General features: G+C 45.5%; 1 protein-coding gene across 2 annotated transcripts in view; it reads right to left on the reverse strand.

Moving 5' to 3' along the window:
* LOC140429714 (inorganic pyrophosphatase-like) overlaps positions 1 to 20,227 on the reverse strand; it is a 70,261-nt gene that overhangs the window by 27,451 nt on the left and 22,583 nt on the right. For both annotated transcript variants that reach the window (XM_072517045.1, XM_072517044.1), the window contains exons 3-4: positions 4,114 to 4,167; positions 2,238 to 2,357 (exon numbers count right to left, since the gene is read on the reverse strand). In XM_072517045.1, the coding sequence (XP_072373146.1) occupies positions 2,238 to 2,357; positions 4,114 to 4,167 (174 nt within the window). The remainder of the gene's footprint in view (positions 1 to 2,237; positions 2,358 to 4,113; positions 4,168 to 20,227) is intronic.

Raw genomic sequence — 20,227 nt, forward strand, 5'->3', positions numbered from 1 at the left:
AACATTGTAAAGACAAAAGGAAACAACCAGTTCCCTCAAAAACTATAAAAAAAGCCATTGAACCAGTCAAGGATTACGGGGAACAGACTGAGCAATGGAATTGGACCTGATCAGGTCAGTCAATCTTATTGAATGGTGGAGCAGGCTCAGGAATCAAATGGCCTACTCCTGATTCTGTTTCTTATCCATCATTCCCTATGTCCTGTCCTCCTTTCTCTTATCTCCTTTGCTTAACGGTCACTTTGCTCCATTAACAACCTTTCCTCTTCTAATAGCTTTAGGGGGTGAAGCCTAAAATCAGTCTGTGGTTGTAAGAGGAGTCCATCAGATTTCCCCTTCCAAACTGGTTGAAAAGAATGCTGTCATGGTTGAGGACCAATGCTTGTTACACTTCAGAGTGGGCCCAAGAATATTGGATTCTATGGGAAAGTATAGGTAGATCCGTGCTCCAGTTCACAAAGTTTCATTTAATTACATTTGAAGGTCTCCCATTTGTGCCAGTGTGTTTATGACTAGTTGTAACAATACCATGACTTCTAGAGAAGAGCAGACAGTTGGCACTTTGTGATTCACCTAATGACCTCTCAAATATTCTCCACCATTCATAAAACATATGCTGGAAATGTGATGGAATTCTCTCCACTTGCCTGAATGGGTGCAGTCACAACTCCCAAGAAGCTTAACATCATTCAGGAAGCGTCTATCACAGGACTCAAAATCCACCCCTTGGGTCGCCAGCACTCTGTGCTGACACTAAGTACAATATAAAACATTTACTACAGCAGCTCATCAAACTTACTTCAACAGTGTGTTCCTTTCTACAGCATCTACTGCCAAGGTCAAGAGCATCACTGTTGTAGGAATATCACCTTCAAGTTTCCTTGCAACTCACATACATACCATCCTGACTTGGGATGCAAATCATAGTTCCCTCATTGTCGCTGGTCCAATATCCTTGAAATCCCTAACTTATGCCAGTATGGAATGCCTTCAGCACAGGGACTGGGTTGGACAATAAATCTAGCCTTGCCACAACTGGCCACATTCCGAGAACAAACTAAAAGCAAATTTGACAAGACATTAGGACTGAAGAATAGAATACGCTTCTCTATCTTTGGCCCCATTACATAATAATCATTCCAGTGTAATATTTTGAAACAAATGTAAATTAAAGAGTAAGCTCAGTTGCCCTCACATTTGCATTCTCTGCAATTCCAAGAGCCCCTCAACCATTTTGTTGCCTTTAATATTCTTCCTACCTTTCCATTACCTGCATTTCCCCTGTTTCCAATTTTGTTGCTAACCTTCCTTTGATTGATACTATTCCTCTCAATGTCGCTATGGGATCAGAGTGATCTCTGATTCACGTGCCAGTGACAGCAGCCTATTCCCTTCCCCGATAGTCAGTAGAGCCTTTCTCTTTGCACTCACTGGTGTTCTAAAAATTGGACTAATAAGAAGTGGTAACAGCAAAATTAAGGCATGGGCAAGGAACTAAAAATAGTGTCTAATTAACTAAAGTATAAAAACATTCCAATCTAAGGTGTGTGCACACAAGAGAAAATGACTTGAAGAGGAAAAGAATTTGGCCACCATTTTTGCTTCTGCCTTCTTCACTCCTTAAAGATAATTCACCTTCTGGACAATCTTCCGAAATGACCCAACATTCGGAATGAGCGAATCACTCAGTCTCCCAGGAGTTTCATACTCAGTGTGTTTGATACTGATGGACAATCGTGTGATTTTCCATACTCGGCATAGTAAACCACCCACTCCCCTGAGTTTTCGTTCACAATAGGGACGTTCTTCAGAATGAGACTAGGTTTACAGAGCATTTGGAATAATTTGGCAAAATGAAACAACATCCAAACCATAGTTCTAAAAGCTTAAGGGTGGTGAGAACAACATTTATGGAAGATAAGCTTTGATCAAAGAACAAGTATGGTGGACTGGAGGCAAGACTACCACACACATGTATTTTGTATCAGTGGCCACTGTGACAATCAGGAGTAGGAGGCTGCAGGTTTTCTCCTCTTAGCTGAGGAGAGCAGGATCAATTACAATAGAACTAACTCAAAATAGCCCATAGATCAAACCTGGCCCTTGCCTGTCCACATCGTTCAGTACCACACACAGTTGAAGCATTTATTCCATGGAACTCCAAAACAGTTAATTACCAAATAGGCAACAAACCGTAATATCCAAAGAGAAGTTCACAAAATTTCATCTTTTTTAACCTGAGGTAGTGCTCCATAGTTCCAGATATAACCCTTATAAGGAAAGATATTTGCCACATATCGCATTTTCCCATTTTTCATATCCTGCTTGATTGGGTTTAGAGGAACCTTTGTTGCAATCTGGAAAACATTTTTTAAAAAAATGTTACAATTACAGAATGAAAAACGTTCCTGCGAACTTTATATTTTATTTTATATGCGCATTTTATGATTTTCCTGTCTGCCCGCTCAGATGGACTTCAAAGATCACATGAGTAAATTCAAGGAAGAACAGGTAGTTCTCCCAGCGAATTGACCAGCAAACATCACCATAAACAGACCATTTGGCCCTCATCCCATTGCTGTTCGCAGGGTGCTGTGTACACAGGTGGCTGCCGCATCTGTCCACATTACAACAGTGGCTACATTTCAGAACCACATCATTCGCCACAATGAGAGTTGGGGCATCTGGAAGATGTGAAAGGCTCTATATAAATGCAAGTTCCTGCTTTCTATTAGTTTTTATAATGCATTTCAAAATACTCGAATAAAACCATGCTAACACAGGATACTCATAACACGAGTGACAGAAATCTAAAGCCAATGCAAATGGTATGCTGAGCAATATTCTAGAAAAAATAAATTTTGGTGCATGAACCAGCCATTTGGGTTTATTTCTATTAAATTATATGTTTGAATCAGGAACAGCGGCACGGTAAGTTTGAAGGACTTCAAATGGGATAATACCCTGAAAGGTTTACGGTAGGAAGGAAGGAAGGAAAGCGGGAGGGGGGTCTTCCATCCATGGAGAGCTGTCATTGATCGCCAAAGGGCAACGGCCAAAGAGCAAACCCGTCTCCCTTCCCACCCATTAAATATTTAAGTTTAAAAATTGTGCTTCCCGCTCCCGCCAGGCTGCCCGCACCAAACATTTAGTGACGCGGGCAGTGTTTTAGCAGAATCAATTGGCTTGATAACAAGCCTAACTGACCCATGATTATTCATGTAAATATGGTGGGCGGGCCACCCTGTATTGTGATCACAAACTGACAAACAAGGAATGGCTTATGCTTTTGTAAACAAGATTTTCAATACAGCCAAAAATCTGAGAAATTATATTACACCACAAATATTTTTGAGCTGGAATGCACTGCCTGTAGTAGATTCAACAGGCAATTAAATAAATAATTGAAAAAGAATTTGCAAGGTTATGGAGAAAGAGCAGGGAAGTGGGACTAATTGGATATCATAGAATCATAGAATTTACAGTGCAGAGAGTGGCCATTCGGCCCATCAAGTTTGCACCGGCCCTTGGAAAGAGCACTCCACCCAAGCCCACACCTCCACCCTGTCCGTGTAATCCAGGAACCCCACCCATTCAAAGAACCAGTGTTGATATGATGGGCCAAGTGGTGTGCCTCCAATGTTGTACGTTTCTCGATTCAATTAAATTTCATATCCCAGTTGGCTCAAGTTTCTGTTAGTTAGCAAGAGGGACACCAGTTTCCATTGAATCATCAGCTACTCTGCACTATCGATCTCGATAACCACTAATTTTACTGAAGCTGATAAACGGGACGGCACGGTGGCAGTGGTTGGCACTGCTGCCTCAGCGCCAGGGACCTGGGTTCAACACTGGCCTTGGGAGTTTGAACTTTCTCCCAGTGTGTGCGTGGGTTTCCTCAGGGTGCGCCAGTTTCTTCCCACACTCCAGGTGGATTAGCCATGCATAATTGCCCCTTAGTGCCCAACGATGTGCAGGTTAGGCGGGGCTACAGGGATTGGGCAGGGTAGTGGGCCTGGTGGAGTGTTCTTTCAGAGGTTCGGTGGAAACTCAATGGGCTGAGTCACCTTCTTCTGCACTGGAGGAGCTCTATTCTATACCACAAGAACTCACCTCCATTTTAGCATTTGTCCAACGAGGCACTTCTACAACCATATTAAACAAGCCCTGGAAAAGAATGCAACATCTGAGCAACAGCAGTGCATAATATTTATTCATGAGGTACATACAAGCTATAATTTAGAGAATAACCAGATGTTGGTGATTCCTGTGTGTGTGGTCCAACGGCCTTGCGTGTTTTCTGCGCTATGACTGGATACCTGTAATTACCTTTAATAAAGCCAAATAAAAATGAATATTGGATCTAATTAACCAGTATTTCCAAACACTTCCAATCCGTGTTGTTTGTCTTTTTTTAAGACCATAGTCCAGTCATGTTTCGTACTCTCCCTGTGTTTTATTTCTCTTCGCCTTACTGGACCCATTCACTGAGTTCTCCACAGTCTCTGTACTCTGTATTGTGGCCCTTTCTGATCTTTGACTTTGGTTTCTCTGCCTTTCACTTTTCCCCTTACTGCCTTTTGTTTCTGTCCCCACTTTACTTCCCTCCAACTTCCTATCCACCTGCCACATTAATTTAAACCCTGCCCAACAACACTAGCAAACACTCCCCAAGGACATTGGTTCCAGTCCTGCTCAGGTGCAGACCGTCCTGTTTGTACTGGTCCCACCTCCCCCAGAACCGGTTCCAATTTCCCAGCAATTTGAATCCCTCCCTCTTGCACCATCTCTCAAGGCACGTATTCATCTTGTCTATCCTGACATTCCTACTCTGATGAGCACGTGGCACTGGTAGCAATCATGAGGTTACTACCTATGAGGTCTTATTTTTAGTTTAACTCCTAACTCCCTAAATACAGCTTTTAGGACCTCATCATATTCTTTTCCCTATAACGTTGGTGCCTATATGCACCACGGCAACTGGCTGCCCCCCCCCCCCCCCCCCCAGAATGTCCTGCAGCCACTCGGAGACAATCTTGACCCTTTCACCAGGGAGGCAACATACCATCCTGGAGTCTCGTTTGCTTCCGCAGGAATACCTGTCTATTGCCCTTACCATTGAGTCCCCCATCACTATAGCTCTGCCACTCTTTTTCCTGGCCTCCTGTGCAGCAGAGCCAGCCACGGTGCCATGAACCACAAGACCTTCATCAACCATCTCTGTTACCTCATTAAAAAACGGAATGAAGTTCGATAAATACAATTTGCCTTTAACAAAGCAGTTCTGGCTTTCTCTAATTAATCCACACTTGCCCACGTGACTACTAATTTGGTTCCAAATGGTCATCTCGGAAAGCCACTGAGGTTAAACTGTAGTTGCAGGGCTTATCCCCACACTTTTGTGAAGAAGGGTGTAACATTAACAATTCTCCAGTCCTTTGACCTTGTATCCAAGGAGGATTATGGTTTGTACCTTTGCGATGTGCACCCTTTTTTCCCTCTGCATCTTTAGCTGAATCCTATCTGGTCCCAGTGACTTACGAATTTTAAGTTCAGCCAGTCTTTCTGATATCACCTTTTGCCCATCCAGTATCTCAATTCCCCTTATTTCACTATGGCGTTGACAGTATCGTCTTCCCTGGTAAAGACAGATGCAAAGAACTAATTTAATACCTCGGCCATGCCTTCCACCTCCATGCATAGGTCCCATTTTTGGATCCCTAATTGGCCCACTATTTTACCACTGATACAAGACATTTGGATTTCCTTTTATAGGACTGTGGTCTCCTGTCCATAAGACCATAAGACATAGGAGCAGAATTAGGCCACTCAGCCCATCGAGTCTGCTTCGCCATTCAATCATGGCTGATATTTTCTCATCCCCATTCTCCTTCCTTCTCCCCATAACCTCTGATCCCCTTATTAATCAAAAACCTTTCTATCTCTGTCTTAAAGATACTCAGTGATTTGGCCTCCACAGCCTTCTGCGGCAAAGAGTTCCACAGATTCACACCCTCTGGCTGAAGAAATTCCTCCTCAAATGTGTTTTAAAGGATCGTCCCTTTAGTCTGAGATGGTGTCCTCTGGTTCTAGTTTTTCTGACAAGTGGAAACATCCTCTCTACGTCCACTCTATCCAGGCCTCACAGTACCCTGTAAGTTTCAATAAGATCCCCCCTCATCCTTCTAAACTCCAACGAGTACAGACCCAGAGTCCTCAAACATTCCTCATACGACAAGTTCATCATTCCAGGGATCATTCTTGTGAACCTCCTCTGGACCCTTTCCAAGGCCAGCACATCCTTCCTTAGATAAGCGTCCAAAACTGCTCACAATGCTCCAAATGAGGTCTGACCAGAGCCTTATACAGCATCAGAAGTACATCCCTGGCCCTAGTATTCTAGCCCTCTTGACATGAATTCTAACATTGCATTTGCCTTCTTAACTGCCGACTGAACCTGCCACGTTAACCTGAAGAGAATCGTGAATAAGGACTCCCAAGTCCCTTTGTGCTTCTGATTTCCCAAGCATTTCCCCATTTAGAAAGTAGTCTATGCCTAAATTCCTCCTTCCAAAGTGCATAACCTCACACTTTTCCACATTGTATTTCATTTGCCACTTCATTGCCCACTCTCCTAGCTTGTCCAAATCCTTCTGCAGCCCCTTTGCTTCCTCAATACTACCCGTCCCTCTACAGATCTTTGCACCACCTGCAAAGTTAGCAACAGTGCCTTCAGTTCCTTCTTCCAAATCATTAATGTCATACTCTTCCTTTGTCTCTCAGTTTCTATTTCACTTCTTTGGCTCCCCAAGATGTTCCCAGGTAGGGTTTTTGCATGTCAATTGCCCTACACTGGGAACCATCCAAATTAAAACCTCTTCTAACTTGTCAGTAACTATTGCATAGACCAACACTGACCCCTTCCTGCCGGACTGTTCCCTAAATGTTCCCTGACTATTATTTTATCCACTTGAGCCATTTCATTTCCTAGATCTTTATCCAGCAATCCCTTCTTTCTTTTTGGGCTGGAAATATACTGATCAAGAAATTTCATATAAACACACTTCAAAACGTTTCCCCCTCTCTGCCGTTTACACTATTACTATCCCAGTTTACATTAGGATAATTAAAGAATTTTGCACATCTCTTCAATTTGCTCCTCATACCGTTCCCACTACTTGGTCACCTATTGAATACATTCAGTATGTCATATTACTATATGGCTACTTTTACCTGTCGCTCACTAACCATTTTTTAACCACCATTCATCCAATAGATACATGTACAGTAAACCTAATTTAGACTTTATTACATTACATCTCATTCTGACCCCGTTAATTTCTTACTATTTCTTACTCTAATGCTCTGTCTTTCCTAATCCTTTGAGTGCCTGGTTTATCCTTTCCTACACTACGTCTTGGCTCTCACCCCTCTGTTAAGTTGGTTAACACTCCCTGCTGCAAACTAGTTACAACCCATCCAGCGATTACAGGCGCCACCTCCCCAGAATGGATTCCAATGCCCCCTGAATCTAAAGCCCTCCCTTGTGCACTCTCTCCTGCCATGCATTCATTGGGCAAATTGTGGTTAACCAACTCGCATTAGTTTTTTGATGAGGTATCAGAAGGGTTTGGTGAAATGCGATTAATGTGATGGACGTTGACTTTCAAAAGACATTGGGTAAGAGGTCATGTCGCAGGCTTGCCAGCATAGCTTGAGCCCATGATATAAAGGGAACAGTAGCTGCATGGATACAAAACGCTGAAAGAAACACAAAGCAGTGGTGAATGGGGAAGTGGAGTTAGTTTTTTTGGACTTGAGGAAGGTACAAGATGGGATACGCCAGGGGTCAGTGTTAAGGTCCCTGCTTTTCTTGCCCTAGACTTGGGTATCATGTCAAACTTTGTTGATTACACAAAACTGGGCAGGGTTGTGAATTGTGAGGAGAATGGTGATAAATTTCAAGTGAACATTGACAGGCTGGTGGAATGGGCAGATAGTGGCTGATGGAATTTAATGCAGAGAAATATGAGGTGATACAGAAAAATGAGTAACAATATAAAAAAGGTACAATTCTAAAGTGGGTGCAGGAGCTGAGAGATCTGGGGATATACATGCACAAATTATTGAAGGTGGCAGATCAGGTTCAGAAAGCAATTAATAAAGGGTACAAATCGTGATCCTTTTAAATAGGGATGTAGAATATAAACGCAAGCAAGTTAAGATAAAACTTTACACAACACTGGGTCAGCCTCAGCTGGATGTTCTGCACACCACTCTTTAAGAAGGATGTGAAGGCATTAGAAAGGGTGCGGAATAGTTTCACGAAAATGGTTCCAGGAATGAGGAATTTCAGTTCCACAGACCGGAGAAGCTGGGGCTGTTCTCCACGGAGAAGAGAGGGTTCAGAGGAGATATAATATTAATCTTTTATTGTCACAAGTATGAAGGTACTGTGAAAAGCCCCTAGTCGCCACTTCCGGCGCCTGTTCGGGGAGGCCGTTACGGGAATTGAACCCACGCTGCTGACCTTGTTATGCATTACAAACCAGCTGTCTAACCCACTGAGCTAAACCGGCCCTTTGTTGGTAACGGTGATCAAACTCATGATGGGTCTGGACAGAGAAAATAGGAAGAAAGAGTGGCCGGAATTCTCTGGCTGTTGGATTCTCTTTTCCTGCTGGCAACGCACTCCCGCCCGCGGGTTTCCCGCGGCGGCGGTGGGGTGGCTTCAATGGGAAGGCCCATTGACAAGCGGCGGGAAGAGAGAATCCGGCCACCAGCAAACGGCATGCCGCCGAGAAACATGTGGTTGGGGGACCGGAGAATCTCGCCCTGTATCTGTCGTCAGAAAGATCGACAACCAGAGGGCAACAATTTAAGGTGATTTATAAAAGACGCACCAGTAACACGAGGGGAAGTTTTATTGACAGTGAGTGGTTGGGATCGGGAATGCACTGCCTGAGACTCTGATGGAGGCAGAATCAATCATGACTTTCAAAATAGAATTGGACAATTATCTGAAGATAGAACATTTACAGGGCTATGGGGAAAAGGTCGGGAAGTGGAGCTAGCTGAGTTGCTGTTGCAGACAGCTGGTACAGACACGACAGACTGAATGGCCTTTTAATGCGGCAACTATTCTAAGATTCTATACTGTCAGGAAAAGGAGGAATCATAATATTTTTCTGTTGGCAACAACACGGTCTTATTTCTCATATACTGGTAAACAGGTGGTGATTGGTGAAATTGGATTAAGAGACAGAGAGACTGCAGGGGTCTAAATATCAGTCAGTAGGTGAAAAAGAAGTGGCTTTAATAATAATAATAATAATAATCTTTATTATTGTCACAAGCAGACTTATTTTTTTTTAGAAAATATTTTATTGAAGCATTTGTAATTTCCAGTTTAGCAAATTTAACAAATTAACATTCTGAACAACCTAGCAGCCCGACGCACACAACCACATTACAATAACATACCCTACTACCCTTCCACCCTAGCTCCTAACTACCTGTATATTAGATTCCCTGTCCTTATTTTATACTGCCATGCCGCCCATTTTCTCCCACCCCCACCTCTTCCCCTCCCGTCCCTTTCTGCTGACGTTCAGTTTTCCTTAAAGATGTCGATGATTGGCTGCCACCTCCAAGCAAACCCCAGATTTGAACCTCTCAAGGCCCATGTAGGCTTATATTAACACTGCAATGATGTTAGTGAAAAGCCCCCAGTCATCACATTCCGGCGCCTGTCCGGGTACACAGAGGGAGAATTCAGAATGTCCAATTCACCTAACAGCACGACCTTTGGGACTTGTGGGAGGAAAGCGGAGCACCCGGAGACGCAGACACGGGGAGGACGTGCAGACTCCTCATAGATAGTGACCCAAGCCGGGAATCGAACCTGGGACTCTGGCGCTGTGAAGCAACAGGGCTAACCGCTGTGCTTTTGACATGTTAATGAACAGAGGGACCCAAAGGTAATGTAAATCAGAAATTACATTAGGCAATAAAAGAAGTAGTGTTAACGTGGAACCTCATGTCACTGGGTGCTTCTTTTATAAATCACATAAAATTGCTGCCCTCTGGATGTTGCTCATTCTGCCGACAGATAGTTTCTCCCTATCTTTTCTGTTAACTCTACTTTCTCTCCCTACAGATGCTGGCAGACCTGCTGAGTATTTCCAGCACACTCTGTTCCTGTTTCAAATTCCAGCATCCACAGTATTTTGCTGATTTTAGTGTTGAAGTGGGTTGTTTTAGCTCAAAGGGGAACTTTTACAAGTTGTAAAATTGTAAGTAAGTGAGGCAAAGATAGGGTGAGTTTATTTTTTTGAAGTATACCAGCTATCAAGTGAAAGAAAGGAATTTGAGCAGCTCACGAAGAAGGGAACATCTGAGAGGCTGCATGAAACAATAGAGGGAGATCAAAGGGAAGGAACACATTTAAGCTTGTGTGAGGGAGTGGCAGCTCAGCTTTCCCAGAAGACAGTGTGGAAGCTGGTAATATCTCCAAGAGATAGCGTGCTGGCTGGTAGTAACTAAAAGACACAGTGGGGACAAGGCCAGGTCTGGAGAACCAGTTTGCTGTCATCCTCCTGCCCACTTCACAGCTGAACATCCCGTGGCACTGACTGCATTCACCAGGGCAACATAATGCACTACATCAGTGAAATGGATTGCCAAGTCCAGGTTCCTTCCACATATCGGTGCTTTTCATGGAGGAAGTGAGCTGAGTGCGGAGGGGTGGGCACATCACAATACCTCCGCTCAATACATGGGAACAATCTGGGATTGAGTTATGCTCACAGTATATTTGTTGAGAGGGAGGTGGGGTGTAAGAATGGCATTCTTTCTCAAGGAGGAGAGGGGGCAACCAACCCGAGATTGAAGCTCAATTGGGAGGAGTTCAGGGTTAAATGTGTTAAAGTTTCTGTGTGTGTGTGTGTGTGTGTGGGTGGGGGGGTGGGGGGAGAGAGAGCATGGGTTCCAGCTAAATCTGTGAATTTTTGTTTAACAATGGTAGCGAGCATTTCTGCTCATTTGGGAATCTATGTTCCATATCTTATTTGAAAAGAACTCAGTTCTTTAACACCTGATCAATACAACGTGGCTGAAACAAAAAGTAAAATACAGCGGATGCTGGAAATCTGAAATAATCTGACGAACGATCCTTGACCTGAAACAACTGTTTCTCTCTTCACAGATGCTGCCAGACCTGCTGAGTATTTCCAACATTTTGTGTTGAATACAATTTTGTTGTTTCACCATGGAATGGTTCCTGTTACTAATCACAGATCAAGCGAGCTTATGGCACAGCCGGTTGAGTCTTCGAAAGATGACTCAGTCAGATAATAAAGAATCCTAACTATCACTACAGCATTTTGTTTAGTGCAATCTGTGTTTCTGGAAATACACACCAGTCCCTGATAGTTTGCCACCTGTGATTTGAGAACAGTTCCAAGGGGAGGAAACTTGCTTATCCTTGCTGCTCCTAGAGTAAGGTCGCATTTTGAGTCTGAAATTTGATCTGTGGCCTATGGGGACTGAGTGAGCTTAATTTCCTTCTTCTTTATTAACATGTGTGCCATTCTCCAAGGATTGCTGTAGCTTTGTGCATTGAAGTAGGGAAAAATTGGGCAGAGATTTCAAAGAAAAGGCTGGTGGCAACATTAGATGGGGGAGCCAAAGTGAATGAACAACAACTTGCATTTATATAGTGCCTTTAATGCAATATAATGTCTCAAGGGGCTCACAAGACCGCAATCAACTAATCAAATGAAAGGAGACATGAGGACAGATCCCTTAAAGCTCCTTAGTTAAAGAGGGTCTTAAAGGAGAAGAAAGCAGAAGAGGAAAGAGAGGCAGAGAGGGTTAAGGAAGGAATTCCTGAACTTAGGGTGTAGATAGCTGAAGACCCAACCATTAACGGTGGGAGTGAAGGAGGTGGGGATGCCCAAGAAGCCAGATGACTGGAAAATACTCAAGAGGTTTGTAGCTGGAGAAGGGCACAGAGATTGGGAAGAGCACAGCCATGGAAGAACTTGAAAATGACAATTTTAAAATTGACCCACTATTGAATTATCCTGACATGCCACACAGGGATACAATATGAGAGTCCCATTACCTTACAGTGATTTTCGCAGATATATAATTTCCATAACTCCTCCTCAGTTACCACTTTTTTGTCATTTCATTATCCAAAGTATAAGTTATGACCCTGTTGCTACCTATGACCTCCAGGCATTCTGCCATATTCCTCCCCCTTCCTGCATGAGCAGGAACCACCAGTGATTTTCCTTGCAACAAAGAAAGCTGAGGGGTGACTTAATTGAGTGTACAAAATTATGAGGGAAGAGATAGGATGGACAGGATAAAATAGTTTCCCTTGGTGGAGAATTCTAGACCGAGGGGACATATACATGGCAGAAGGTGTAGAGGGGACACGAGGAAAAACCTTTTTACTCAGAGGGTAGTGGGATTCGCTGCCTGAGTTGGTGGTGGAGGCAGAGACCCTAAACTCTTTTAAAAAGTACCTGGTTCAGTACCGTAAGTGCTGTAAGCTACAGGGCTATGGATGGGGTGCAGGAAGGTGGGATTAGAAAGGGCACCAGGGTGTCCTCGGACTGGCTTGGACAAGATTGGCAGGTTGACAAGATTGTTAAGAAAACGTACGGAATGCTCTCCCTCATTGGCAGAGGTACAGAATATGAAAGCAAGGATATAATGTGGAATTGTATAAAACACTGGGGAGGCCACAACTGGAATATTATGTGCAGTTCTGGTCGGCACATTACAGGAAGAATGTTACTGCTCTGGAGAGAGGCCGAATGTCCTCCTTCTGTGCTTTAACTTTTCTATGATTCTACAAATTCATGCTTTGAACTACTATGAACTCAACTCTAACCAGGGTGGCAGGCTGCAGATTTGTGCACCGGGCAAGTGGAGGCTCAGCAGCATCATCTGGTGGTACAGCTGGGTCATTGCTCATTTCAAATGGGAACTCCTACTGAAGTGACACCTGCAGGCTTTCTCGAGATTGATGACAGGCAACTGTTGACATTTCATTGTTGGAAAATCCCACAGCTGATGGTCACCAACTCTAAAAACAGCACTTGGCAAAACTAAAGCATTCTCGCTAAATTCCTGCAGCATTGCCAATATTGCACACTGAGCCACGCTGGGCGGAGCGGTGGCACAGTGGTTAGAACATAGAACATAGAAAATACAGCACAGAACAGGCCCTTCGGCCCACGATGTTGTGCCGAACCTTTGTCCTAGATTAATCATAGATTATCATTGAATTTACAGTGCAGAAGGAGGCCATTCGGCCCTTTGAGTCTGCACCGGCTCTTGGAAAGAGCACCCTACCCAAACTCAACACCTTCACCCAACACCAAGGGCAATTTGGACATTAAGGGCAATTTATCATTGGCCAATTCACCTAACCCGCACATCTTTGGATTGTGGGATAAACCGGAGCACCCGGAGGAAACCCACGCAGACACGGGGAGGACATGCAGACTCCGCACAGACAGTGACCCAAGCCGGAATCGAACCTGGGACCCTGGAGCTGTGAAGCAATTGTGCTATCCACAATGCTACCGTGCTGCCCTTGAGAACAAATAAATCTACACTCTATCATTTAACCGTAATCCATGTACCTATCCAATAGCTGCTTGAAGGTCCCTAATGTTTCCAACTCAACTACTTCCACAGGCAGTGCATTCCATGCCCCCACTACTCTCTGGATAAAGAACCTACCTCTGATATCCCTCCTATATCTTCCACCTTTCACCTTAAATTTATGTCCCCTTGTAATGGTTTGTTCCACCCGGGGAAAAAGTCTCTGACTGTCTACTCTATCTATTCCCCTGATCATCTTATAAACCTCTATCAAGTCGCCCCTCATCCTTCTCCCTTCTAATGAGAAAAGGCCTAGCACCCTCAACCTTTCCTCGTAAGACCTACTCTCCATTCCAGGCAACATCCTGGTAAATCTTCTTTGCACCTTTTCCAAAGCTTCCACATCCTTCCTAAAATGAGGCGACCAGAACTGTACACAGTACTCCAAATGCACAATTGCTTCACAGGTTCGATTCCGGCTTGGGTCACTGTCTGTGCGGAGTCTGCACATCCTACCTGTGTCTGCGTGGGTTTCCTCCGGGTGCTCCTGTTTCCTCCCACAGTCCAAAGATGTGCAGGTTAGGTGGATTGGCCATGATAAGTTGCCCTTAGTGTCCAAAGATGTGTAAGTTTGGTGGGGTTAGGGATAGGGTGGGGGAGTGGGCCGAGTCAGGGTGCTCTTGGTGCAGACTCGATGGACCAAATGGCTCCTTTTGTACTGTAGGGATTCTATGGTTCTGTCTTCAAGGTTTTCAGGATAGATGAATGCGATTTAAGGGCAAACTTGTTATGAATTTGAGATTCAAAGAGGGAAGATGGATAGATATTTAAATTCAACTACTTCACACAGAGAAAAGCCGTGGAAGTAAAAATGAATGTGAAACATAGAAATAGGCAGTGCCAAATGAAATACTCTTTTTTTATTCTTCTGATTTGCAAAAGAAGCAAAACCACAGCAAGTGGTTCAGGTCTGGAATACACTGCCTGGTGGTGTGTTGGAGGCAGGTTCAATCGAGGTATTCAAAAGGGTATCAGATGATTATTTGAATAGAAATAGTGTGCAAGGTAGGAGGAAGAGGCAGGGCCATGGCACCGGGGCTGTTTAACGCAGGGCTAAATCGCTGGCTTTGAAAGCAGACCAAGGCAGGCCAGAAGCACGGTTCGATTCCCGTAACAGCCTCCCCGAACAGGTGCCGGAATGTGGCGACTAGGGGCATTTCACAGTAACTTCATTTGAAGCCTACTTGTGACAATAAGCGATTTTCATTTCATTTTTCACTAAGTCAGAATGCTCATTGGAGAGCAGGTGCAGATGTGATGGGCTGAATGGCCTCCTGCTGTGCTGTAACAATTCTGTGAAACGGAATTTTGTGAGTCAGTAGCACGTTTTACATCTCTCCCGATTTGACAACAATGGAAATAAAAATCAGGAGGGGTATGTGCTGCAGACTGACTATCGTCTAAAGTGAAGATTAACCCCCAGGAGTGGAAGTGCAAAGATTGCCAGAATAGGAACATGACTAAAAGAATCAACATTGTAAGTGGGAACTAAAAGCACAGATACAATTAAGATCATTAGATTTAGGATCAAAGATAAGTCATTTGGCCTCTCAAACCCATTCTGCCATTCAACAGGATCATAGTTGATCGGATTATGGCCTTAACTACAATTTCTTGCCTGCACCCTCCCCCACCCCCATAACTGTTGACTCCCCTGTAGATCAAACATCTCTAATCTAACTCTGCCATGAATATATTTAATGACCCAGCCTCCATTCCCTGTGGAAGAGAATTCCAAAGATACATGACCCACTGAGAGACCAAATTCTTCCTCATTTCAATCTTAAATGGGAGGCTCCTTATTCTGAAACTGTACCCCCCAGCTCTAAATTCCCACTCCCAGTATCTATCGTGTAAAACACCCTCAGAACCATATACTTTAATAAGATCCCCCTCATTATTCTAAACTCCAACGAGTACAGGCCCAGCCTGTTTAATCTTTCCTCATAAGACAACCCCATCCTCACAGGAATTAACCTATTGAACCTTCTTGGAACAGCAACCCATGTAAATAAATAAAGACACCAATGAATACTGTACACAGTACCCTAGGTGCAGTCTCACCAACTGTTGTAGCAAAATGCCTCCCTTGCAATAATGGTCAACATTCCATTTGCCTTCCGAAGGGTTTGGTGTAACTCTTGCTAACTTTTTGTGATTCGACTTCCGGTGGCGGCCATGGAGGAGTAGGTCGCACATTTGATAGCTCCCGCTGGTGACGGAATTTTGGGACCTTTTCTCCCGTTTTCCCCCAAATTTTATTGGATGAATCGGTGCAGAGTGAGACAGTGAGAAGAAATCCCCCACTAGTGTATGGTGAATTGGACTAGAAGCGGCCGTGTAAGAAGACAAAGTTGAACAAGAAAGACACGGGTACAGCCGGCAATGCGGGAAAACATGACGGAGAAGCAGGCCCGCGGGGGAGACGGCACAGTGGTCAACGGAACAACTGGTGAAGTTTTTTGAAGAGATTTTCGGCAAGCTTAAGAAAGACACGCTGGACCCGAATAATGCATCAATTGATCAGTTGGTGCAGAGTCAAGAAACCCACGGGCGTGCGATTCAGGAGGTGGAGAAAAAGGTGTCCGAGCACGAGGAAAATATAACCGCGCTGGAGGCCAAGGTGGAGATGATGAATGACCGCCAGAAAATAATACAGGAGAAGCTGGAGGACCTGGAGAACAGGTCCAGGAGACAGAACTTGAGAATCGTCGGCCTCCCTGAGGGCAGTGAGGGATCGGGCGCGAGGGCCATTGTGGCAAGTTGATGGGGCTGGGGCATAGAGCCCTTACGAAGAAGCCCCGAGCGAATGAGCCGCCGAGGGCGATGGTGGTACGAATGCACCGGTTCCTGGACAACGAACATATTCTGTGATCGGCCAAAAAAGAACGGAGCAGCAGGTGGGAGAATTGTGAGTTGCGCATATATCAAGACCTGGGCACGGATTTGGCCAAGAGGCGAGCCGGATTTAATCGGGCAAAATCGGCCCTCTTTAAGAAGGGGGTGAAGTTCACAATGCTGAAATCGGGCCAGTCTTTGGGTCACGTGTGAGGACCGGGAATTTAACTTTGAAACACCAGACGATCGATTGAGCAATTCGCTCCATTGAGTCAGTAAGAAGTCTGGGGGTATGGGAAGGGATAGTGCGGGGGGGGGGGGGGGGGGGGGGGGAACAGAGCATAGGGTGTCCTTATGACTTGTAATAACAAGCCAATGACTTGTTATTATACATGTCGGAACCGAGTGTGTCGATAGGGGGAATACTGGAGCTGCTTCGGGTGTTTGGGTCTTTCTCAGGGTACAAATTAAATCTGGACAAGAGTGAATATTTTGTGGTGTCTCGGCCAGGGGTGGCAGCAGGGGTGGGGAGGCTGCCATTCCGTAGGGCAGGGACTCACTTTAGATACCTGGAGGTGCAGGTTGCTTGGGATTGGGGGGGGCTCCGTAGGTCTAACATTTCTAGTTTGGTGGGGAGAGTGAAAGCTGATCTGGCAAGGTGGGATGATCTCGCTCTGTCACTGGCGGGTCGGGTACAGGCGGTTAAAATGAATGTGCTGCCGCGATTCCTGTTTATTTTTCAATGCCTGCCGATTTTCCATCCAAAGGCATTTTTTAGAGAAATTGAAGGGATGATTTCCTCGTTCATATGGGGAGGGAAGGTGGCCAGAATTAAAAAGGTGCTACTGCAGAGAAGAAGGCAGGCAGGGGGTTTGGGTCTTCCCAAATTGATGTAATATTACTGGGCGGTGAATGTGGAGATGGTGGGTCAGAGGGGTTGACTCCCAATGGGTTAGAATGGAGGAGAGTTTGTGTAGGGGGTCGGGATTGAAGGCGCTAGTGGCAGCGCCGCTCCCGTCGGCCCCGGGGAGATACTCAGGGAGTCCGACAACACTTCGGGTTGGGGGCAGGGTCAAGGGAAATGCCGATTCGGGAGAACCATAGATTTGAGCCAGGGAAGTGGGATGGAAATTTTCAGAGATGGGAGGAAAAAGGAATTAGAACACTAAAAGATTTATTTCTTGGGGGTCATTTTGCGGGATTGTAGGAGCTGGGAGCGAAGTATGGGCTGGAGCAGGGGGAAATGTTTAGATACATGCAGGTTCAAGACTTTGCCAGAAAGGAGATACAGAGCTTCCCAGTAGAGCCGGCTTCCACGTTGCTGGAGGAGGTGCTGACGACAGGGGGACTGGTGAAGGGGGTGATATCGGCGGTTTACGGTGCTATTTTGGAAGAGGAGAAGGCGTCGCTGGAAGAGATAAAGGCAAAGTGGGAGGAAGAGTTGGGAGAGGGTATGGAGGAGGGGTTCTGGTGTGAGGTGCTCCGGAGGGTGAATGACTCCACCTCGTGTGCGAGGTTGGGGCTGATACAGCTGTAGGTGGTGTACAGAGCACACCTTACAAGGGCGAGGATGAGTCGGCTCTTTGAGGGGATAGGAGATGTGTGTGAACGTTGCGGGGGAGGCCCCGCAAACCACGTTCATATGTTTAGATCCTGTCCAAAGCTGGAGGGTTACTGGAAGGAGGCGTTTAGGGTAATCTCTAAAGTGGTGCACATGAAACTGGACCCGGGCCCTCGGGAGGCCATATTCGGGGTGTCGGACCATCCGGGGTTGGAAACGGGCACGGAGGCAGATGTTGTAGCCTTCGCCTCATTGATCGCCCGGTGGCGGATCCTGTTAGGGTGGAGATCTGTGCCCTGGCGTGGCGGGGGGACCTGCTGGAATTCTTGATGCTTGAAAAGGTTAAATTTGAACTGAGGGGAAGTATGGAGGGGTTCGGCAACTCATGGGCGCCATTCATTATGCACTTTCGAGAATTGGATCACATCGAACATTAGGGGGGTTGGGGGCTGAGAGGAGAGGGACGGTGTGTTAATGGTGACTATGGGTGGTTCCGGATTCCTTTTTGTCATTTGTTTATGTCTGGGGTTTGGTGGAAGGATGGGATCGTTGTTATTGATATGGGTATTGACATTACATTCGTTACTGATTATTGTTGGGTGTAAATTTGGGAGAAAATGAGAAAAAGGAGGATAAAATTTTTTAAAAAAAGAAACACCAGATGATGCATTGGCTTTCATCAAGGACAAACGACTAGATGTGAACTAAAGGCATTGAAACTTGGGGGAAAGCATTGCAGTGGTGAGTTGGTGAAAATCACTTTTACGCTGTTTTGAATAAGTAGTGCTCTGTATAATAAGGGACCAGGCTGATTACTTGGAATGTTAGAAGGCTAAATGGGCCAGTCAAGAGGACTTGCGTGTTCGCGCATTTGAGGATACTGAAGGTGGACGTGGCAATGTTACAAGAGACACACTAAAGGTTAAAGTTCAGACTAGATTGAGGAAGGGGTGGGTTGGCCAGGTATTCCACTCAAGGCTGGATTCTAAGACCAGGGGGGTCGCGATCCTGATTAATAAATGGATGGCATTTGAGGCAGGGAGAATTGTGTCAGACACAGTGGGGGCAGGTACATAATGGTGAGTGGGAAGCTGGAGGGGATGCGGGTGGTACTCGTGAACGTATATGCTCCAAAGTGGGATGATGTGGAATTTATGAGGCGGGTGTTAGGTAAGATCCCAGACCTAGAGTCACATAACTTGATCATGGGGGCAGATTTCAACACAGTCATTGATCCAGAATTGGACCAGTCAAAATCCAGGACAGGGAGGGTGCTAGCCGCGTCAAAAGAATTGAAGGAGTTAATGGAGCAGATGGGAGGAGTAGACACCTGGAGGTTTGGACGGCCAAGAGTGAAGGAGTTTTCTTTTTTCTTCACAAGGTATACTCTCGGATCGACTTTTTTGTTCTGATCAGGGCTCTACTACCGAGGGTGGCGGATACCGAGTACTCGGCAATTGCAGTGTCGGATCATGCCCCACATTGGGTGGATCTACGGGTTAGTTTGGAGAGAGTACAATGCCCGTTATGGAGGCTGGATGTGGGTTATTAGCCGATGAAGCGGTCTGTGGGCGGGTAAACAAGTCCATCCAGAACTACCTGGAAATAAATGATACGGGGGAGGTCCCTGCAGCAACGGTGTGGGAAGCTTTGAAGGCAGTGGTCAGAGGGGAATTAATCTCAATACGGGCCCATAGAAAAAAGGTGGAACGAGCTGAGAGGGATAAGTTAGTTGGGGAGATACTTCAGGTGGACAGGAGATATTTGGAAGCCCCGGACGCGGGATTACTGAAGGAGCGGCGGAGGTTACAGGTGGAGTTGGGGCTGTTGTCTACAGGGAAGGCAGTGGAACAACTGAGGAAGGCAAGGGGAGCGGTGTATGAGTATGGGGAAAAGGCCAGTAGAATACTAGCACACTAGCTGAGGAAAAGGGAGGTGGCCAGGGAGATAGGGAGAGTAAAGGACAGGAGTGGGAATACGGTCCTGGATACAGTGGGAGTGAATGAGGTGTTTAAGGACTTTTACGGTAAATTATACGAGTAGGTACCCCCGGCAGGTGTGGAGGGAATGAGGCAGTTCTTGGGTCAGCTGAGGTTCAAGCCCTGCCGACTAACCATGATCCTTTTCAGTTGATGGACTGGA

This window comes from Scyliorhinus torazame, chromosome 9, assembly GCF_047496885.1.
Source record: "Scyliorhinus torazame isolate Kashiwa2021f chromosome 9, sScyTor2.1, whole genome shotgun sequence".
Lineage (NCBI taxonomy): Eukaryota > Metazoa > Chordata > Chondrichthyes > Carcharhiniformes > Scyliorhinidae > Scyliorhinus > Scyliorhinus torazame.